Source organism: Chlorocebus sabaeus, chromosome 14, assembly GCF_047675955.1.
Source record: "Chlorocebus sabaeus isolate Y175 chromosome 14, mChlSab1.0.hap1, whole genome shotgun sequence".
Lineage (NCBI taxonomy): Eukaryota > Metazoa > Chordata > Mammalia > Primates > Cercopithecidae > Chlorocebus > Chlorocebus sabaeus.
The window spans coordinates 9,338,109-9,360,619 of record NC_132917.1 but is presented as its reverse complement, the minus strand read 5'-3'; the positions used below and the strand labels follow the sequence as shown (position 1 = coordinate 9,360,619).

The following is a 22,511-nucleotide window of genomic DNA, read 5'->3' as shown; positions in this document are numbered from 1 at the left end:
CCAAACTTCTAGGCCAAGGCTTGAGCCCCACATGCTGGAGGCGGCTAGAGCTCTCAATGTGTTCAGTGATTTGGGCCCTTGGATCTTCCACTTGGGGTGGGGCAGTTAGGCTGGCTGAACCCTTCAGGAGTGGAAGAGGGACTTCGAAGAAATAACAGTTCAACAAATCTAGCTGACAATTTTACAGTCATAGAATATTATCTTCTTAATCAACTAAATTACTAAGTAGAAGTATGTATTAGTTTTTCTCATTAACACTATACAGCATAGATTGCATGCACTATAACATTTTTCTGGGAGCTAAAAAGATAACTAGTCTACGAGAAAAGACTAACACCCAATACAGACAGAGCCATATTATTAAACTGAGTACAAAAATAGTAATTACCATTATTTTTCTTCCTTTGAACTCCAGAATAATACATGATCTTCCTACTTCTTGCCCAGCTCCACTGTAAACATTCAAGGGGAGGAAAAAAAAAGGATTTCAAAAACATCAAAACCAAGTCCAATAAACTTACTTTTTTACAATGTGCACTACATCCCATCTGATGATAGCACCTCACTGAAAAATTCTGAGACATAAGAGAGTTCTACAAAATTACAAAGGCAGGGAAGAACAGTGTCCACATGGGAAAAGATGAAAACTGATCCTTGGGAGTCCAGGGATCTCGCAGTTGTTAAAATTGAGAGAGAAGGCGGTAGAGATCCAAGAAGCCCAAAGGTTTGGGCTTGATTTAAATTCAATTTTCTGAATTTTAGGATTAAATTATGATGTATTTAAAATGTAAAATAGCAGTTACACAGATTATGTAATAATACTTTTAGAATTAGCACTTAAGTAGAAAGCCATAAGCATATCAACACTGTCATCTTCTTTAAGATCATAATCTGTATTTGCCAAATGGTTTAAATTTAAATGGCCGGGCGCGGTGGCTTGTAATCCCAGCACTTTGGGAAGCCGAGGCAGGCAGATCAGTAGGTCAGGAGATCGAGACCATCTTGGCTAACACAGTGAAACCCTGTCTCTACTAAAAATACAAAAAATTAGCCAGGCATCGTGGTGGGCGCCTACAGTCCCAGCTACTCGGGAGGCTATGGCAGGAGAACGGCGTGAACCCGGGAGGTGGAGCTCGCAGTGAGCAGAGATCGTGCCACTGCACTCCAGCCTGGGCGACAAAGCGAGACTCTGTCTTAAAAAAAAAAAAAAAAAAAAATTTTAAATACTTATTCATACTGTGAATTTCAATCGCTTTTCCTTCTACTTTCTGTTATTTCAGCATATTTTACACCAAGTACTTAAATAATTTTTGTTTCTTCTTAAATTAATAATTTCAGCCATAATTAGCAATGGTCACAAGGCACACTTCAAGTTACACCTCACTTTTCAAATCCCTCACCTTCCTTGATGCCTTTCCCCAATCATTCTAGCTCACAATTCACTCACTCACTCAACATTAAGCAGCTTCTATTTGCCAAGCACTGTATTAAGTGCGTAGGACATGGAAATGCCGTACAGGGACCCTGACCTCAAGGAACTCATTCAGATGGACATGCAATGGACCTCTCCCCAAACTGAGATCCTACCTCCGAGCGGGTGTTGATACAGAAGATCAAACAACTGTGGATGAGAGCTGCCATAAACTCCTGGCCTTCCACTTTTTAATCAGTTTTTGTTTTTAATTATTGTGGATACCCTGGCCTTGCACTTTAACTGGCCCTCAATGTTGCCTAGCTGTTTTCTCCATCTCATTTCCATATCAACTATTTTCAAACTTTCTCCCCTTTCCCACATTTTCCAACCCTCTATCCTCTTCTTCACTTGAGGTATGGGCCATCTTCTGCATCAAAAAAATAAACAGTCCATTTGTAAATTTCCTCATGTTGGTATAATAATTAAAAATGCATGTACCAACAGGGTACCAATCTGCCCACATCTGTCTCCTTCCATTTCTCCTCTATAGATAGAACAGACCTCTCTTCCCACGACGAATCTTTCCACCATTCTACTCTATGTACTCCCTCCATCCTTCTGAGGAACTGAACACTGCTGTGTCATTGACATTTTCCTCACTGTCTGCTCTTTACCATCCAATCCAAATTGAAATACACTACAGCCATGTTCATCCCCAAATTAAAATCCCTTGACTCTCATCTCCTTTAGTTCCCACTTCATTCTTTCCCCAGCCCGCCTCCTAGGGCAGTGGACCCTCCTGTACTTCCTCACCTTCCACTCACTCCTCAATTCACTCTCCTCTGGCTCTTACTAATCACTTTTCTGAAACTATCCTTGCTGCTTCGTAGTCATTTCAGTCTTTTTTTTTTTTTTTTGGGGACAAGGTCCCCCTATGTTGCCCAGTTGGCCTCCAACTCCTGGGCTCAAGTGATCCTCCTGCCTCAGCCTCCCAAACAGCTGGAACTATAGGTGTCAGTCCCTATCTTGTTCTCTTGGCAGCCTTTGTCATTCGTAAGGAGTACTTGCTCCTTCCTCAAGCACCTCTCCCTTGGCTTCTCTGACGTGATGCTCTCATCCTGTCTTGCTGGCTTTCCTGTTTCCTTCACATATTCAGCCACCTCTGCCCACCCTTTAAATGTTGATATTCCGAGGGCTTGCTCCTTGGCCAATTTCTCAATCTTCATTCTCATCTTTCTGACATGCTAAGGACTTCCAAGCCCGTATTCGTAACCCAGATTGTTCTTCTGATTTCCAGACCTTTAATACATACACGGGACACTGGGTATCTCTACTAGGATCTCTCCCGGGACTTCATATTCAATATGCCAAACTGGTTTCCACCACATGGCCCCTACTTGCTCTGCTTTCTTCCTGAAATGCTTTGTCTTCAGACACTGATGTGGTTGGCTCCTTTGTATCATTTGGGTCTCAGTTCCAATGTCACCTTCTCAGATGCTTTCTCTTGACTACCTCCTCTAATTTGCCCTCCACAGCAAGCCACAACCCAGCATCATGTTATCTTAATACTTACAACTACATGAAGTTATTGTATCCACTTATGTCTTGCTTCAGGCTACTAAATGAAAGCTTCCTAAGAACAGAGGCATTGTCCACCTTATTCACTGCTGTATTGCTACAGTACCTGGCATGTAGTAAATCACAAACAATACTGATTGAATGAATAAAACTCCTCAATTTTGAACCTTGGAAAGATTATGCTAAATGAAAGATGCCAGAGACAAAAGACTATGTATTGTATGATCGCACTTCTATGAAATGTCCACAACAGGCAAATCTGTAGAGAAGTAGATTAGTGGTTGCTAAGGTCTGGAGAGGTAGTGGGGATTGTCCATGACTGCTAATGAATACAAGGTATCTTTTGGGAGTGATGAAAATGTTCTGGAATGAGAGAGGGGTAATGGTTGTATAACTCTATGTTAAGAACGACTGAGAGTTGTATGGTATATAAATTGTGAGTCGTATGGTATGTAAACTGTATCTCAATAAAGCTGTTATGAAACAACCGAACTCCCAAATTTACTCCAGAGTTGCCCCACTTCCTACACTACCCTTTCCCAACTGCCAAACTTAGGAATCCGAGTCATTATAACATCCTCTCTGCCCTGCCTTCCCTCCCCACAACCACCCTTCCAGATACAGCTGATCAGCCACAAAATCCTGAAGATCTCATTTGCGTACTCTCTCACACTCATGTCACCCACTACAGGCTCTGATCACCTAGACTTGGAATCTTTCAATATCTTACTGAACCTGCTCTACTCAATCCATCCTTTTATTCAGCTGCTACACTGCTGCCAGGAGTGATTTTCCTAAAACATAATTCCCCACAATATCCATGCTTGCTTAACAGCCTTCGCTGGCTCCCTGTAATTGACTATCTGATAAAGGTCCAAACTCCTATGTATATGAGGTGCTTCCTAAACTGGACCTCAACAGCCTGTCACTTCATCTGCTAACTCAGCTCTTTAGCTACAGCCATGAGGAATCTGGCCACAAGTTGTGGCCACTCTCACTTTCACATGTGCCACTTCTACTGCCTAGAACACCCTGGGCCCCCCAGTCTTCAACTCCTACTCATTCTTTAGGACTCAGCTCAAGCATCACATTTTTCAGGATGCATGAGGTATCCTTTTTTCCTCAATCTGTCAGAAATCCCTTTTCCATACTTTCACAGTGCTCAGTGCAATGCCTACCTGCGCTCTTAGATTAGCTATTATTTACAAAGCACCTACCGCGATCTTTACTCTTCAAGTTTTATCTTATTTCCACATGAGAAAACGGGTTCAGTGAGGTTGTTGTCCTACTAAGTGGTCAAGTAGATAACGGACTTCAGGTCTGACTTCAAAGTAATGGTCTCCTATTATTCCAAAGTATCTCTCCAATACTTCCCACTGTGCACTGTAATTCTCTCCATAAGGGTGAGAGCAATTAACTGGGCCCTCCTTTGCATCTGTATCCCCACGTGTGGTGCTTGACACTTGACACTTGCTAAAGAATTGAGTTATCAGATCAAGTGACAGTGTTTGCTCATCACAGGAAGACATGACAGGTGTGATCTAAGCAGAAGGAAACGGACTATGTCCCAAGCAGGTGCTCAATGAAGCCTTACTGAACGAATGTGTAAAGGACATACTTTCTACCTTTTGGAAAGCGTATATTCATGTTGTGCCAACTAACATCTAACAATAAACATGTTGTGGGTTCGAAATGCTCATCTGTAGGAATCCAAGTTCTCTACATTTGCATCTCCCCTTCAGCAGCATTCCCGACTGATGAGGACCATGTCCACTGAAAGGCCACTCTCCTTACGGACAGTGGAGGGCTGAGTTTTTGTCCCTAACACCTCTGCACTTTCTCCTCTCCAGCTTTACACCTTCCTTATTCTACCAGGACCTGAGCTGAGAAGATCGAAACTCACGGCACGTCCCTAATATTTTCTAACTTCTGGCACATGTGAAGCCCTGGTGTTAGGAAACAGACTTAATTCTTCCCTGTACCGCTGTAGCCTCATTCAGGTCCTCCTCTCATCCTGTCGATCATAAGCGTCACCGGCTCCCTCACGGCTTGCCCTGACGCGCAGAGATCCGTGCTTGTGCTAAGTGAAAACGCTTTTTAGCGTGTACGAAAAGCGGCCGGTGGCCCCGGAAAACTTTTTTTTTCCCCGACTCCAACATACCCTCTCCTGAAACTGATAAAGAAGCAAAATCCCGTTCACTCTAGCAGGCCCCTTCCAATCAGTGGTCCTCCAACCCCTCGAGCCTGAGAAGCCTGGCCTGCAAGCGCGGACCAAAGGCAGGCTACCGGGGACGGTGGGAGCGCGGGCGACGGAGCAGGCCAAAGTCTCCGGTTATCCCTCGCACCCCTCACAGCCCGTGGCCTCATTCCCTCTCTCGCTGGTCCCTTACAGAGGTCGGATCAGCAGCTGGTCGCTCTCCTCAGCAGGAATCGCAGACATCCCAAAAGTGTGAGGGCGAAGCGGGGGCGGGGAACAGGTCGCCGGGGTCTTCCTAAATTGGAAGGTAAAGAAAGAAAGAAGAACCCCATCCAACAAGAGCACAACTTCCGTCACTCCGGAGCCCGCGGCACTAGACTCCTCCCCTCGACTTCCGGTTGGGGGACGTCGCTTGCGAAGCTTCCCACCACTCGGGGTCCTGGAACCGGGGGCGGGACGTCAGGACTGCGCCTGCGCTTAGTCTCGGAGGCGGGGCCCGGCGGACGTGGGCAGGAGCGTTGGAAAAGCCGGCGCTGGAGCGGGAACGGGAGTAGCTGCCTGGGTGCCAGAGGCCGCGGCGCTCCCACGCGGACCCCGAAGCCCGCAACCGGGGGATGGGCCCGCGGCTGCGAGGTGAGCGCCCAGCCCTCGTCCCACTCGGGGCCGAGCTCTCGGAGGCCTGACGGGAACACGGCCCCGAGAGCGGCGCGGACGGCCGGGAAGGATGGGTGGGGCCGCAGGGAGGGCGGGGGAGGGATGCCTGGGCTCGGGCTGCGTTCTCTGCGGGTCTGCGCTCCTGGGGCGCGGGTGGAGGCGCCTGGAACCGCGGGTCGGGCGTGGGCGTTGTGGACTGCAGCTTCCGGAGCCGCTGCCAGCCCGGAGGGGAGGCAAGGCGGGCAGCGCGGGCCGTTTCCCTGCCTCTTCCTCTGCCTCGTTTCGGCCGCCTCCCGCCTCTCAGGGTCGGGGTTGTCTGTCCCCTTCGCTGTCACATCCTCCGCACCCAGCGCGTGGAAGGTGCTCCATCACGGTGACACACAGGTGCCAAGCAGGCTGGCGTCTGGGAGGAACTTTGGAGCCGGCTTTCCCTAGGCCCTGAGCTTGGCCCCATCCGTCCTTACCCTGGTGACCCTGGGCAGGTCACTGACTCTTCGGGCGCTTTGGCATCCTCGTTTGAAAGGGGCTGTTATCCTTCAGGCTTGCTGGTCAGTGAGGGTGAGAGGGATCTGTGCACCTAGCACCGTGCATGGCACGTGGTAGGCGTTTGGTACTTGGGAATTGCTGTTGGGGTGTCACAGACACTCCAGAAAGTTCTCGGCTTCAGTAAGCGCGTCCCCTGCCAGGCGCCCTGGCTGTGCAGAGAGGAGTCCCTGAGCTCCGCCTTTGACCAGCGTGCAGCTGGGAGAGTGAGATCAGAGACCACAGCAGATCGTGGCGCTGTGATCAGGGGTACACTGAAGCTGTGGGTCCCTGAGCCCAGCCTTGAGATCCCAGGAAGGCCTGCAGCCTGAAAGGGGCCTTGAAAGGTAAGAGGTAGCCAAGTGCCTGAAAGGTGAAGGGTGTCCCGGGCGCTGCAAAGCAGGGGCGACTGGAGCATCGCTCTGAGAACCACGAGCAGCTTTGCCTTGCTGAGATCAATTAACTGTGCCCGGGTTGTGGAGGATGGAAGTGGAAAGGTGGTTAGGAGCTGCGTCCTGGAGGACCTGGCGTGTCCTGCTGAAGAACGTTGACTTTGGTCTCTGACTTTGGAGAACCAGTGAAAGATTTTCAGCAGGCTAGTGGCATTAGATTTATGTGTGAAAGAAATCATTTTAATCGTTTTGGCTGCAGTGTGGGGTGGATTTAAAGTGTTAGGGAATCCAGTAGGACAAGGTCCCTTACCCACGAAATCTCCTTGGGTTTGTGAATTCCTTAAATTCATGCCAGATTTTGTATGGATGTGTATTTTTGTAGGGTGAGTATCCATCACATTGATCAGAATCTAAAAAAATAGTGTCTGTGCCCATGGTCTAGGATGACATGGGGCCTGGTGGAGAGCTGGTTCAGAGAGCTCTTCAGGTGGGGTATACAGTGGGTCTTGGTGCCAGATTGGGTATGGGGCCTGAAGGACAGCAAGGAATTCATGATTTCCTGGCTTCCCCCAGCAATAGTAGAATTTCCTAACAGGAAGAGAGGAGGAGAGGAGCAGATCTGGAGGGGAGGATGATGGTTTCAGCTTGAGACATCTTTGCATTTGACGAGCCTGCGGAGCATCCAGTCGCGAATCAGGATCATTGGCCTCATTTTGATGCATGAGTAATTTTGAGGCAAGAATGATTTGCTTGAGAACATGCATCAAAATTGCGGCAGATGTCAAAGACTTTAATAAATGCTGCTTTTTTCTAAGCCCCCGGGTTGATGATGAAAAGAAAGCCTTAAGGAGTTGCTGAGGCATTGTGGTGTCATGATTTTCATATCAAGGGATTTGAGGAGACACTTCAGGATTGCACTAACAGTAGAATCACATTTTGTTTTTAAAATAAGTTTTGATTGAAAATTTAAATCATATTTAAAATTGTTACCTATATGTAAATATGTATTTATATATACTGAAGTATCTGATGCTTAAATACGTTATATACATCAACATTTTAACCCATCAGCGCCATTAACATGGCACTTTATGCTGCTACATTAACCTCGTTTTGTGCAGGCCTTGGAAGAAGGCTCTCCTGCCGTCTCTCACTGACTAGTGTCCTGTGCTGGTAAGGTTCTCCTTTGCAGCAATCACCCGCAGTCGTCTTCCAACGCATCTCTCTCTTTTTACTCTTATCCAATGGAGTTAGTTCCCTACCTGGCAGCCAGGGTCGTTGTTTAAAAAACAGAAGACACCTAATTGTGTCGCTAAACTGCTTTTTAAAAGTCTCCATTCCGGAAGATCACAGCAGATAAGCAAAAAATAAATAAAAAAACCTTTAGAGTCCTCCTCTTAAAGTCCACTGTTATCACAGCCTGCCTGGCCTTCTGTGGCACTTTGTCTGGGCCCATTGCTGTCCTGCTCCCAGATAGCCTTGACTGTTCCCTTGGGCCCCGTCTCCGCCTGCACAGCATTGCCTCCAGGCTATTTATGGCTGCCCTCACTTCATTCAGAAAAAGATCTAGAGCATCTTTTTCTGGAATACCCACCCCTTCCTTCCTTCCGTCTGTGTCTCCTTAACTTCTCTTAGTTTTCCTCATAGCAGTTGTTTCCTAATAACATGTTTTATGTGTGTTTTTCTTGTTGGTCTGTCTACTCCCACTGAGAACAGGCTCCTTGAGGTCAGGGGCTTCGTTTGGTTCACTGATGCGTCCCTGGCATTTGGTAGGTGCTCACTGACTATCCAGAAATGAATGACTAAATCAGATTTTCCTGGTACCCCACAGCAAAAACATAGAAATAAATCTGATGATGAGGCTGATTAAAAAGCTTGGACTCAGGGGTCAGACTCAGGCAAGTGGCCTAATGTCATCCCCTAGTAAGTGGGCTTAGAGTAGGGTCTCCAAATACAGAGAATCTCTGGGTTGCAGCAGGGGCTTTCATTGACTGCTGCCTGAGTCACTCGTTCTTTTTCCTTCATCAGGTGCATTGTTTCTCTGAAAAGCATCGCCCAGGTCAGAATGAAAGGAAACTCTCTGTGCAGACCGCTGTATGTGGGACCTTGAAGACAGTCAAATAGTGTTCAATTCTATAGCAAGCAGATTTTCTTGTTCCCTCTGGAGAACACAGTTTTTGGTAAAAATTGGTCAGGTTATCTTACTCATAAATTCTCTTGAAAGACATGTCACAGTTCCCTCATCTGTAAAAGGCAGATTACAACCCACTTTCTGTGAGCCCCTTGAGGGTTAGAGCCCTGCAGAGTGTGTGGCATGTGGTTTGCCCTTAAAAAGCATCAATAGAGCAAATGAATATGTCACAAGGTTATCATGAGGCTGTGACAGTGTAACTGTCCCGGGAGTTCTGTGAGCTATGCAGCTTCATATAGGTTAGTTAATGTGCCAAGTATAATCTATGCTCTCCTATGCAATCGGCAAGGATGAATCTTACGTTTCCAAGGCATTATTTATTAATTTCAAAAAAAGAAATGTGTAACATGGACTCTGGGAAGCAAGGTCATCTCCTTAGCTGCCCTTAGTAGAGAGGGGGGTGAGGCGCTGGCACCTAGGAAGGTCTTTGTGTCAGCTGTTACTTAAAGGCATTTCAAAACTTCCAGAAAAATGCACATTTCTGAGAGGTGTATATATCAACCCTACCAAGTATAGAATGTGAAGCTGAGAGGCTTACTGAATCTCAGTATCTCGGCTGAAAATCCGATGTGTCACAGCATATTTTGCTAAAATCTTGAATCAATTGAAGAGAAGTAAGGCCCTTGAAATTTTGAGAACTAGGCGACATGTCTAATACTTGAGACAAGTGCTTTTCACACCTCTAGGACAAGGTTTCTGCCTTTTTTTGCTTATTGGGTTAATTTTTTGTAATTTAATAGGAAAGAATGAAAAGGAATAGTATCCAAGGGAAAAGGTTTATGTTTTATAGAAAAGGAACACACCCATGGAACTGGAAGGAATTGATGATTTTTATTTCTATTATGCATAAAGTGATTTAATGTTGCATTTCCTGATGTAGCTGTAACCAATATCAAAGTTGCTTTTCCTGGCTGGGCATGGTGGCTCACACCTGTAATCCCAACACTTTGGGAGGCCAAGGGGGGAGGATCACCTGAGAGCAGGAGTTTGAGACCAGCCTGGCCAACATGGCAAGATCCTATCTCTACAAAAATGAAATTAGCTGAGTGTAGTGGCACATGCCTGTAGTCCCAGCGACTCGGGGAGGCTGAGGTGGGAGGATCACTTGATCCCAGGAGGTTGAGACTGCAGAGAGCCATGTTTGTGCCACTGCACTCCAACCTGAGTAAGAGCAAGACTCTGTCTCTTAAAAAAAAAAAAAAAAGTTGCTTTTCCCGATGTAACTGTCACCAATATTTGTTTTTTCAGGGGATCTTCTCTGGATCAAGAAATGGTGGTGAAAAATGTTTCGCAAAGGCAAAAAACGACACAGTAGTAGCAGTTCCCAAAGTAGCGAAATCAGTACTAAGAGCAAGGTAGGGAAATGGAATTTGGAACAGAATCATAAAGCAGGGAGAGTTTTGTTTCTTCTAGCTGATACTGTATGGAGAATACCGACCATGGGCAGACCTCCTGATAATCTTCAAACTAGGTGTGTTTTTACATTTACTTTTTGCGCTAGAGATGCATTCTACGCTTAGCTTCATTTTATCTGTTTTGGTAGGTTTTCTGAAATTCTGAAGTCCATTAAACTAGATGGGACATGACCTGTGAATGGTCTTGTTGAAATAAGCACTGATTTAAAAAATTTTTAAATGACAGAAATTGCAGGCATTAAGGGGCTGGACCTCTTGAGTTCTAGGGCTTGTGGTGTGCATAATGACTTTGACTTAAGAGTGAGATTGGCAGATAACTGTATACTAGAGAGTTCGAATGTTGTTGGACGGTAAGCGTGGATTTTTAGTTCATGCCGAACAAACCTTTGAGGAGCTATTCAACTGGCAGCTTTTGTCTCAAAGAATAAAGTGATTTCTTTTTGACTGACAGATATTTTTCAATATAAGAGTACAAAGATAGCTGCATTATATTTGTTCTAGGTTTTTGACACCAATTTTGTTGGTGTTTAGAAGAATGGCATTTTTATTTCTACCTCCTGAACAATGGCACGTGAACACTCATTCATTCACCGAGTATTTACTGAGCATGGCTGTATGCCAAACTCTGTTTAAGGGGCATAAAATAGAGCAGTTAGGGAGAGGGAAACAATCCCTGGCCTCAGAGCTTCCGTTTCAGATGGGAGAGAAAATAATGAAGAAATAAGTAAAATAGAGAGTTTCAGATAGTGGAAACGAACACGGGAGGAAGAAACTACAGGAATGGACGGGGTGGGAGATTGGGAGAGGGGCAGTGTTCAACAGTCTGGTAGAAAAGGTCTTAGTTTCAGGCCGGGCACAGTGGCCCATGCCTTTGGGAGGCCAAGGTGGGCAGATCACCTGAGGTCAGGAGTTTGAGACCAACCTGGCCAAAATGGTGAAACCCTATCTCTACTAAAAATACAAAAATTAACCGGGCGTGGTGGCACACACCTGTAGTCCCAGCTACTCGGGAGGCCGAGACAGGAGAATTGCTTGAACCGGGAGGCGAAGGTTGCGGTGAGCCAAGATCACACCATTGGACTCCAGCCTGGGTGACAGAGCAAGATTCTGTCTCAAAAAAAGAAAAGAAAAGAAAAGTCTTATTTTATTTATTTTTTTTGCTGCTCCTCCTCTCGAGAAAAGGCCTTGTTTTCTTGGTGGCATTTGAGCAGGGGCCTAGAGCAGAAGTGGGGCCATGATAAGATCTGGAAGGATTGTGGTTCAGGGAGAGGAGAGAGCAAAGGCCCATGGGAGGAGCGAGCCTGTGTGTTTGAGGGGGCAGCAGGGAGACCAGCGTGGCCTGGGCAGGGCAGGTGCAGGTGTTGTGAAGACCTGGGATTTTACTCTGAGAAGTAAAGCAGGGGGCGCCTGGGGCCAGGGAGTGACAGAATCTTATGTAAGTTTTGTTGGGGGTCACTTTGGCCACTATGAGCAGGGCAAGGGCAGGAGCAGAGACTGCTGGGGAGGATGTGGTAAGAACCTGAGAGATGATGGGGGCTTGGACGGGGTGTGAAGGAGGTGCTAAGACCTCAGGTTCTGCAGAGAGTTCCAGGCGGGCACTCATGGGACCCGTGGATGGATGACGATGGCTTGTGGAGTGTGCGGAAAAGAGTCATCAAAGCTTAAAGCCTTAAGATAGCAGGTGCTGTGGGAGGCAGAAAAAGTGATTCACTCCAGGTGCTTCTGCCTGGATGCCAGATACCATTTGAGACATGATTGATACCCAGAGACAATGAATAATTCAGAGAACGCAAAGGTGTGTGAGGTAATGACAAATACTGCTTCAGGGATTCCAAGACTGGGGAGATGATAGGCCTAAAGTTACGGAGGAAGTCGTATTAGTTGGAGTTCTCCAGAGAACCAGTAGGATGTGTTTCTATCCTAGAGAGAGATTTTGTTGTATGTTCAAGGTTTATTTTGAAGAATTGGCTGATGTGACTCTGGGGGCTGCAAGTCTGCAATCTGCAGGGCGGGCGGGCTGGAGACCCCTGGGAGTGGAAGTGGCAGCTTGAGCCCAAAGGCAGCCTGGAGGCAGCTGGAGGCAGACTCTCCTCCTCGGGAGCCTGAGTCTTTTTCCTTTAAGGCCTTCACCTGCTTGGATGGGGCCCACCCACACTGTGGAGGGTCCTCGGCTGTGCCCCGTGTCTGCTGGGGTAGACATTAATCTCATTTAAAGAAACACCTTTACGGCAATGTCTTGACTTGTATTTGACCAAATATCTGGGTACTTAGCCCAGAGAAGTTGATACATAAAATTAACTATCACAGAAGTCTTCCCGAAAAAAGCAGTTAGTGAATGAGACCTTAGAATATACGGGTCAAATAGGCATAAATGAGGAAGGGAGTTAGACATCCCAGGCACAGGCAGGAAGCTGGAGGCCGAGTCCAGTCTGAACAGCCTCTTCATGATTTTCTACCCTTGTGAGGGCTCTAATTTTAAAGCTGTGTGTTCACTCAGTCCCAGGACCAGGGTGAGGCACAGCATGGAAGGAGGCGTCTCACAGGGTCGCACAAGGCCCCCTCAGGAGATGCCTCCCTAGACTTTTCGTCCTGGGTGCCTGCCGGGCCTCCCATGCCCCACATGTGCCACGCTGTGAAATAACAGCCACATGTGAATGAGACAAAGACACATGACTGCCACTCAGTTTCCAGTCAGGGCAGGGTAAGCTGGCATATCGGCTCGGCGGAGCTGGTGGGTGGCGTTGTAACCAGAAGCACAGAAACCTGACATTGTAGGAGTCCTGTGCAGCCTTAGAATGGGGAAGCGAACCATGTTCTTGGAAGTTTTTGATACTCCTGGAGCTGGTCAACACAGAACCTCCCTACTGCCACTTCCTCAGCCTTAAGCGTGAGGACTCTGCAGGGCAGTCTCACCTTGTGGCCCGATGTCTTGTTTTATTTTTATTTTTGAAGGCGGAGTCTCACTCCGTCACCCAGGCTGGAGTGCAGTGGCATGATCTCGGCTCACTGCAACCTCTGCCTCTGGGTTCAAGCGATTTTCCTGCCTCAGCCTGCCAAGTAGCTGGGACTATAGGGATGTGCCACCACACCTGGCTAATTTTTGTATTGTGTTTTGTTGTTGTTTGTTTGTTTTGAGACGGAGTTTCGCTCTTGTTGCCCAGGCTGGAGTGCAGTGGTGCGATCTCAGCTTACTGAAACCTCCAACTCCCGGGTTCAAGCGATTCTCCTGCCTCAGCCTCCTGAGTAGCTAGGATTATAAGTGCCCGCCACCATACCCAGCTAACTTTTGTATTTTTGGTTAGAGACGGGGTTTTACCATGTGGGCCAGGCTGGTCTCGAACTCCTGACCTCAGGTGATCCACATGCCTCAGCCTCCCAAAGTGCTGGGATTATAGGTGTGAGCCACCACGCCCAGCTGTATTTTTTTTTTTAGTAGAGATGGGGTTTCACCACGTTGGCCAGGCTGGTTTCGAACTCCTGTCCTCAGGTGATCCACCCGCCTCAGCCTCCCAAAGTACTGGGATTACAGGTGTCAGCCACCACGCCCGGCCACAGAATATTATTTCTAAAGAAATTGGGAGTATAGCTCTGAGGAACAAACTCCCTTTACATATGATTCTGTTTTGCTCAACAGTTGTGCTGTTTTTTTGTGACAGTTCACATGATAGTCTACTCTTCTCTGCCAGTTAGCCCCTGAATTCCTGCTGCAGGCCAGACGCGAGTTAGAATAATTGCAGAAGCACTGGACCAGAGACCTAGAATTAAGAGACCTAGGTTTGAGATCGGAGCCATTTACTAGATGTTACCTTGGATAAGTCACTAAACATCTCAGTCTCCTTCCTCATTTATTAAGCAGGGATCATGGTCCTTGCCTGGCTTTCTGCACAGGGTTTGTTTTGGGTTCAGCGGAACTAATGTGAAAGCAAGGTGAGATGTTCACAAGAATATTCTTAGAAGGCATCTTGTAAGGAGGTGGTGGTAATGGCTTCGATTTAGACTAAGAATATTGCCACCACATTTATCCAATATTATGTTGTGGGACGAACGAACAGTTGGGATTATGTGAATTTTTTTTTTTATTTTTGAAGTTTGTTGCAGAATTTGTCTTAAGAAAAATCTGTCACAGTTGATATGCCTGAATAATTGGCATGATTTCGTATATGTCAGCTCAACTCTAATAAATAATTTGAATGGGTTAGAGGACTTCAGAGAAGACGGGGCTGCTTCTGTGGAGGTTTTTTACTTGTTTTTCTGTTTCTCAGTCTGTAGATTCTAGCCTTGGGGGTCTTTCACGATCCAGCACGGTGGCCAGCCTCGACACAGATTCCACCAAAAGCTCAGGTACAGAAAAGGGTTGGGTCATTGATTGTCTGTCCTTTTCATTGATGTTCTTGTGGTTTTACTGGGGTAGCGCGAGTTCTTCAGTATTTGTGGCTTTCTTCCTCTCCTTTGCCACTTTTGACAGGAGTTTAGAAGTGGACCCAGATTTGGTGGGACATGGGCTGAGGGTGTGGCGTGATTGGGGAACCACGTAGCCTTTGGAGATTGGCACAGGCACATGGGCAAACTGGAAGTTTCAAAATAGTTTTTAAAGAAATGAGGTGGCAATAAATACATACACCTACTATGTACCCACAAAAATTAAAAGAAATGGGGTGGCAGAAGGTGAATTCCATTGGACTTACGTTGTCTATGGGGAATAGGGCAAATATCTTGGTGATTAAAGGGCTAAGGAGCCATTCATTTAGCCCAAGGAACCCAGAGATTCACCAGCTCATGACCACCACCAACACAAGTCATTAAGGGGAGGATCTGGCCCAGACCCTTGTAGATATGTATGCAGCTGCCCAAAATTAGTAGATCCTTAGAAACAGGCTGGGTGTGTTGGCTCACACCTATAATCCCAGCACTTTGGGAGGCCAAGGCAGGTGGCTCACCTGAGGTCAGGAGTTTGAGACTAGCCTGGCCAACATGGTGAAACCCTGTCTCTACTAAAAATACAAAAAATTAGCTGGGCATGGTGGCGCATGCTTATAATCCCAGCTACTCGGGAGGCTGAGGCAGGAGAATTGCTTGAACCCAGAGGTGGAGGTTGCAGTGAGCTGCGAATCACGCCACCGCACTCCAGCCTGGGTGACAGAGCGAGACTCTATCTCAAAAAAAAAAAAAAAAGAAAAGAAATCAAGAGGTGAGTTCTAACCCAAGCTCCCTAAGTAGCTGGTGGCTAACTGGAAATATATTCATTTTCTTGTCCAAATTCCTCTTTCTCTGTCAGGAATTGTCCTAGTGAATCTGTAACAGAGAATGTTGGAGCATTAAGTCCATTGTCTTTACTGCCAGATGCCTTTAAAATTATTAAAGTTGTGGGCATCTTTTTATTACATAACCTAAAAGCAGTCATATAGTATTTCCTTAGTATGGTTGAGATTATAAGTCGTTTGTAGTAGTTTTTGTATGGGCTAGATTTTGTGGCACACACACACCTCTTCAACTGTTGCTGTTAGGTTAAAAGACTTCCTGCCTGGCATTATTCCATCGACATTAAAAAGAAAAACTATGTGGTCTTTTCTGATGGAATGGTGGAGGAAGAGTAGGCTTCCTGAATGAGGAAAGAAAGCTAACATGTTAGGCCAGGCACAGTGGATCATGCCTGTAATTCCAGCACTTTGGGAAGCCAAGGTGGGAGGATCGCTTGAGCCCAGGAGTTTAAGACCAGCCTGGGCAATGTAGTGAGACCCTCTCTCTACAGGGGAAAAAAAAAATGGTGAAGAGGGACAAAGAACCAAAAATAAATATCATGCATCATAAAGGTAATCATTATGTAGTAACCTTTTCTTTACTGTTTGTTTTGAAGGGAAGGTTAATATTTATTCCTATTATTGAGACCTTTGTATATTATATTTAGTATACCATGAGTCATAAAGGGTTAGTGAAATTTTAAGTTCTTCCCCATTATATACAAATATTTTGCATTATAAAATTTGTCGTTAGTGGTTATGTTCTAATGACTGTCTGGTTTTTATTTGGGAAGGGACTGAGGATACCCTGTAATGCAGATATTTCTTCTGAAGTCTTACCACTTTTCTTTCATCTCTAGGACAAAGCAACAATAATTCAGATACCTGCGCAGAATTTCGAATAAAATATGTTGGTGCCATTGAGAAACTGAAACTCTCTGAGGGAAAAGGCCTTGAAGGGCCATTAGACCTGATAAATTATATAGACGTTGCCCAGGTAAAAAAAAAAAAATTCCATAACTCTCTGGTTCTGAGAGTCTGGGGAGCCAGCTCGTGGCTTTGGGGCAAAGGCTCACTCCTCGGGTCCACTGGGTGCTGCTCCACTTGCTCTGGACTGGAAGCCTCCGCATCACCACTGCACATGTGCGTGAGCGCTGAGCTGCGTAGGAACACGGGCGCCGTTCCTTCCTTCCAACACGGTACCTTTTTTTTTTTGAAACGGGGTTTCGCTTTTGTTGCCCAGGCTGGAGTGCAATGGCATGATCTTGGCTCACTGCAATCTCCACCTCCCGGGTTCAAGCAATTCTCCTGCCTCAGCCTCCCGAGTAGTTGGGATTACAGGCGCCCATCACCATGCCCAGCTAATTTTGTATTTCTAGTAGAGACAGGGTTTCTCCATGTTGGTTAGGCTGGTCTTGAACTCCCGACCTCAGGTGATCTGCCCACCTCGGCTTCCCAAAGTGCTGGGATTGTAGGTGTGAGCCACTGCGGCCGGCCCACAGTACTTTTTAATTTTTTTTTTTTTTTTGAGATGGAGTCTTGCTCTGTTGCCCAGGCTGGAGTACAGTGGTGCGATCTCAGCTCATTGCAACCTCCGCCTCCCAGGTTGAAGAGATTCTCCCACCTCAGCCACCTGAGTAGCTGGGATTATAGGCGCTGGCCACCATGCCTGGCTGATTTTTGTATTTTTAGCAGAGATGGGGTTTCACCATGTTGGTCAGGCTCGTCTCGAACTCCTGCCCTTGTGATTCACCCACCTCGGCCTCCCAAAGTGCTGGGATTACAGGCGTGAGCCACCACGCCTGGCCAATACTTTTTTTTTTTTTTTTTTGAGACAGTCTTGCTCTGTCACCCAGGCTGGAGTGCAGTGGCGTGATCTCGCCCCACTGCAACCTCCACCTCCTGGGTTCGAGCGATTCTCCTGCCTCAGCTTCCTGAGTAGCTGGGACTACAGGCGCGTGCTGCCACACCCGGCTAATTTTTTGTATTTTAGTGCAGACGGGGTTTCACTGTGTTGCCCAAGCTGGTTGTGAACCCCTGACCTCATGTGATCCACCTGCCTCTGCCTCCGAAAATGCTGGGATTACAGGCCTGAGCCATTGTGCCTGGCCTATTAATACTTTCTTTATGGGGCTGATCAATCCTATTTAAATGAGGAGCTGATTGTGGTGACTGGTTATATTCCTTAGGTTCTTCTTTTAAAATAATCTGGCACAACCTCACCATACCACCATCAGACCAGTTCTGTCTCTGAATAATCTAATTCATAATGATGTCGACCGAACATATCTGTTTATTCATGCAAGGTTTCTAACAAGAATTGAGATGAGTGGGTTTCAAAAAGATAAAATCAAGACGATAAAAAATAATCATCATGAAGGAAAATTAAGAAGGAAAATTAAATCAGAAGTATAAGGTGTAAACTATATAAGCATGAAATTTTATGAAATCTGTGCCCTTGCCAGTGGTGGAAGCGCATGAGCCAAAAGACTTAGTGAATTCGGTAATGAGAGAAAAAAAGAAAGTAAATTGTTTCTGGAGTTTCTAGAAAACGAAATGACATTTTTATGTGCACATTAAAAGAGGGATATTACTGCAATAAAAAGATTCCTTAACTTCAGAGAGTGTTCATCTGAAGAATGTGTAATCTCTTAAATCATGGAGAATGAGAATATGAAATACAACGTGGCAGGGCGTGGTGGCTCACGCCTGTAATCCCAGCATTTTGGGAGGCAGAGCAGGGAGATCACCTGAACCCAGGAGTTCAAAACCAGCCTGGGCAACACAGTGAGACCTCGTTTCTACAAAAAAAAATTTTTAAATTGTTGAGTGCAGTGGCTCATGCCTGAACTTTGGGAGGCCAAGGCGGGCAGATCACTTGAGGCCAAGAGTTCAGGACCAGCCTGGCCAATATGGCAAAAACCCCATCTCTACTAAAAATACGAAAATCAGCTGGGCGTGGTGGTGCACGCCTATAATCCCAGCTAATCTGGAGGCTGAGGTTGAACTGCTTGCTTGAACTCAGGAGGCAGAGGCTGCCGTGAGCCAAGATGGTGCCACTGCACTCTAGCCCTGGGTGACATAGTGAGACTGTCTCAAACAAAAAATACACCCACCTGGGCAAGACCCCGTCCCTACAAAACATCTAAAAAATTCAGCTGAGTGTGGTGTTATGCACTGGTAGTCCCAGATACTCAGAAGGCCAAGGCAAGGGGATTCCTTGAGCCCAGGAGGTCAAGGTTGCAGGGAGCCATCATTCTATCACTGCACTCCAGCCTGGGCGACAGAACAGTGAGAATGTCTCAAAAAAATCTGAAATGAAGTTTCCTATCTTTATGAAAGTAAAGGAAGATACTTCTGTCTGAAGGACAACATCAGTGAATCTAAATTGCCATTTAAGAGAGAACTCGGGCTGGGCACGGTGGCTCAGGTCTGTAATTCCAGCACTTTGGGAGGCTGAGGTGGGCGGATCACGAGGTCAGGAGATTGAGACCATCCTGCCTAACACAGTGAAACTCCATCTCTACTAAAAATACAAAAAAATTAGCTGGGCATGGTGGCGTGTGCCTGTAATCCCAGCTACTTGGGAGACTGAGGCAGGAGAATTGCTTGAACCTGGGAGGCGGAGGTTGCAGTGAGCCGAGATCGCACCACTGCACTCTAGCCTGGGTGACAAGAGCAAAACTCCGTTTCAAAAAAAAAAAAACTCATGGTAGTCTGGACGAGTGTAATTACTATCCAGCATTTGTTGGAAATGTAAAGTCATTCCAACAAACTACATTAAGTCCTCGGGTAACCTCGTTGATTGGTTCTTGGAAAACCATCTAGATTAGTTCCTCCGGTATCTCGTTTTTCAAGGTCATTTTGTTACAATGTTTTATGATGTTGAAGAGAAAAAAAAATGGTTTTGTTATATGCATGGTTTCGCTTAAAGTTTTAGTTTCCAAGAACGAGCCGCAGCGTTCAGTGTGGTCTTACCATAAAAGCAACAACCAGTCTCAGTGTTGTACTGAAAGATCAATTATTTTCCTCTCAAAAATACACCAGCATTATTTTCATTCCTATAAGGACTGCTCAATTTTTCATATCACCATAGAATTTTTGCTTGCTAAAATTCCAGTATTGACAGTAGCATGACTGTTTCCCATACCGTGATTCTTGGAATTGCTTTAAACCTACTGTGGGAAGCAGTTGGGAAGAGGGTATTGTAACATTGTGGATGCAACTTATTTACTATGATTTCTCTAATGTGAGCAAGTGGTTCCTCAAAACCATTTACAGTATGGAACATCCATAGGTTGCCAACAGTGTCTTATGTTAGGGAAGACGAAGTAGGTGGTATTCTGGTCTGGGAGCTGAGACTGGATCGTCCAATAGGGAAGCCGTCAGGGATTATCTGCCGTTTCTGAGTAGCTCAAAACTCTGATTCATGTTTTTGTGAGTGGAGTAACTGCTCATCAGCAGCACTTGCCAGCCCGAAGCCCTGAGGCCTGGGATCACCAGACACGCCTTCCCATCTGGGCAGGGTATGTGGGCTCTGCTTCCTGATCATCCCACGTGCTAACAGTGGTCCACGCTATGGAAGTGAAGACCTTAATTTTTCTAATGTAGATATTTTAACCTCAGCAGGATCTGTGAGAGGCAGCTCAGTTTGCAATTAGGATTAACACCAAGACAGACAATATGCATGAAAGGGATGGATGTGAATTTTGCTCAGAGTTGTGGGCTGTAAAAATGGGGCTGGGCACAGTGGCTCATGCCTGTAATGCCAGCACTTTGGGAGGCCAACTTGGGAGAGTTACCTGAGGCCAAGAAGAGTTCAAGACCAGCCTAAGGCAGTACCATCTCTATTTAAAAATAAATTAATGGCCCACACGGTGGCTCGTGCCTGTAATCCCAGCGTTTTGGGAGGCTGTGATGGGTGGATCACTTGAGGTCAGGAGTTCACGACCAGCCTGGCCAACATGATGAAATACAATCCATCTGTACTAAAAATACAAAAATTAGCCAGATGTGCTCACTTGAACCCAGGAGGCAGAGGTTGCCCTGAGCTGAGATCGTGCCACTGCGCTACAGCCTGGGCGATGGAGTGAGACTCTGTCTCAGAAATAAAAATAAAGTTTTTTTTAAATGGGGGGAAATGTGTCTTCTGCCTCTGTGGAGAGAAACTCTTGCCTGGCTGTGTACCCCACATTCTTTAAAGGGTTTGGGCTTGTGATGGCCAGATACTCGAGTAGTCAGAAATAAGACTAAATGTAATTTTAATCTTTATCATATACTTTATTTTTACTTTAAAGCAAGACGGAAAGTTGCCTTTTGTTCCTCCAGAGGAAGAATTTATTATGGGAGTTTCCAAGTATGGCATAAAAGTATCAACATCAGATCAATATGTAAGTAATATAATTTATTAAGAAAATTATGTTTTAGATAACAGGGAATTCAGGCCATTAAGAGCCCTCTTCTAATTAGGGCCACTCCTGTTTGCAGTGATTGGTTTGTAAACAGTCCTGGCAGTTGGTCTTAAATGTGACCAATTTCTTAGGGTGAATAGGGGCCTCCTTTTCTCTCCTGTGTTGGAAGGGTCCATGCAACCTGTCCCCGACCCCAAACTCACACGATGCCTCCGGATGCATTTTCAAGTAAGGGCCCCTCATCAATTAAGAGCAGCTGTCAGCTTGGAAGATGGGCACAGACACTGGGATAGTCAGTTTAGATCACTCCACTCCTGTCTTACTGGGATTTAAAAAGGCGTGATCCTGAAGGCAAATTGCCCGAGACGGAGCATACAGGAACATCCCTTGGGGTGAGAAACCTATGGATATGCTGTTTCAAGCCTCACTCTGCCTGGGAGGGCGTGTCATTAGGACTGACGAACATGTGAGAGTCCTGATCTTGGAATCTTTCCTGACTCCTGCAGGATGTTTTGCACAGGCATGCGCTCTACTTAATAATCCGGATGGTGTGTTACGATGATGGTCTCGGGGCAGGAAAAAGCTTACTGGCTCTGAAGACCACAGATGCAAGCAATGAAGAATACAGCCTGTGGGTTTATCAGTGCAACAGCCTGGTGAGACTTGACTTTGGTTAGCTGCTTACTCGTCATCGCAAAACCCAGGGACTATTGTTGTTTTTGAAGGTTGAATACAATCCATTGTATATGGAATATCTGGGGATAGGGAATGAATATTAGGCTGGAGGTCAGCCAGCTGGCAAGACAGCGCAGGTTTGTGAACCATTTCTGTTAGGGCCAGTGGCAGCACTCACTCGTGCCTGGATTTAAAAGGTAAACAAAGCAGCTGAGGAAAAGCGTATCCTCCAGGGGCCAAAGGCTCCCTCCATTTCCGAAAGCTGTTGCCGTCTTAGACTGCATGATCAGCCTTCTCAGGCTGCAGTCGCTGTTTGCTCCTCTCTGAAGGAGGGCAAAGGGCCCACGTGCAGGGAAGCTCATAGTGCGGGTTCCACTGACTTAGGCAGGCATGTGCTGTCGGCTTGCTCAGGAGAGGTCTTAAGAGGGTTGGGGGTGGGCCTCTGCTAGCCAGATTAAGTTCATGAAGAGATCAGCGAATGTGGCTCTTACTCTATCTTTTCACGTTATGTAGGAACAAGCACAAGCCATTTGCAAGGTTTTAGCCACTGCTTTTGACTCTGTATTAACATCTGAGAAACCTTGAATCCTGCAATCAAGAAGTCAACTTCCTCTGAAAGTTCAGCTGTTTTCAATCTGCAGTGCTGAAGTGTTATGCAAAGAATGAAGTGATCCCTTGCTCTAGGTTTTCTGAAGAAAATGGATTGTGTAAAATGCTGACCATTTGTTTATTAAAATGTGTCATATTACAGAGAGTTAACTCTCAATGAAGTCATCTACTTTCTGGGATAAAAAAAACTTCATTTGTCTTTTTCAAGTTCAAATA

General features: G+C 46.1%; 2 protein-coding genes across 15 annotated transcripts in view; one reads left to right on the top strand and one right to left on the bottom strand.

Moving 5' to 3' along the window:
• Positions 1–5,651, bottom strand: part of CPSF3 (cleavage and polyadenylation specific factor 3) — a 51,256-nt gene extending 45,605 nt beyond the window's left edge. The window contains exons 1-2 of one of the 2 annotated variants that reach the window (XM_007971529.3): positions 5,383–5,651; positions 389–452 (exon numbers count right to left, since the gene is read on the bottom strand). In XM_007971529.3, the coding sequence (XP_007969720.1) occupies positions 389–452; positions 5,383–5,432 (114 nt within the window). In that variant the 5' untranslated portion in view covers positions 5,433–5,651. Of the gene's footprint in view, positions 1–388; positions 453–5,153 lie in introns of both variants that reach the window. The other variant, XM_038006545.2, reaches the window with a different exon arrangement.
• A 62-nt stretch (positions 5,652–5,713) lies between these two features.
• Positions 5,714–22,440, top strand: ITGB1BP1 (integrin subunit beta 1 binding protein 1). Of its 13 annotated transcripts, none has more exons than XM_073022773.1 (9): positions 5,725–5,822; positions 7,879–8,526; positions 8,786–8,851; positions 10,197–10,303; positions 14,626–14,704; positions 16,461–16,597; positions 20,898–20,990; positions 21,518–21,667; positions 22,200–22,440. In XM_073022773.1, exons 4-9 carry the CDS (start codon positions 10,232–10,234, stop codon positions 22,269–22,271), a joined length of 603 nt encoding a protein of 200 aa, XP_072878874.1. In that variant the 5' UTR covers positions 5,725–5,822; positions 7,879–8,526; positions 8,786–8,851; positions 10,197–10,231; the 3' UTR covers positions 22,272–22,440. The 13 variants fall into 13 exon arrangements, with proteins under 13 accessions (XP_007969716.1, XP_037862481.1, XP_037862477.1 ...); XM_073022771.1 differs by having other exon boundaries at positions 8,786–8,937; XM_038006553.2 differs by lacking the exon at positions 7,879–8,526 and having other exon boundaries at positions 5,718–5,822.
• Positions 22,441–22,511: the final 71 nt, after the last annotated feature.

Bases quoted from the DNA above. Each gene is read 5' to 3' on its own strand.
- ITGB1BP1 (XM_007971525.3), top strand. From the start codon at position 10,232: ATGTTTCGCAAAGGCAAAAAACGACACAGTAGTAGCAGTTCCCAAAGT. The intron at 16,598-20,897 runs GTAAAAAAAAAA...TTTACTTTAAAG, and splicing joins ATTATATAGACGTTGCCCAG to CAAGACGGAAAGTTGCCTTT. The intron at 20,991-21,517 runs GTAAGTAATATA...TGACTCCTGCAG, and splicing joins TATCAACATCAGATCAATAT to GATGTTTTGCACAGGCATGC.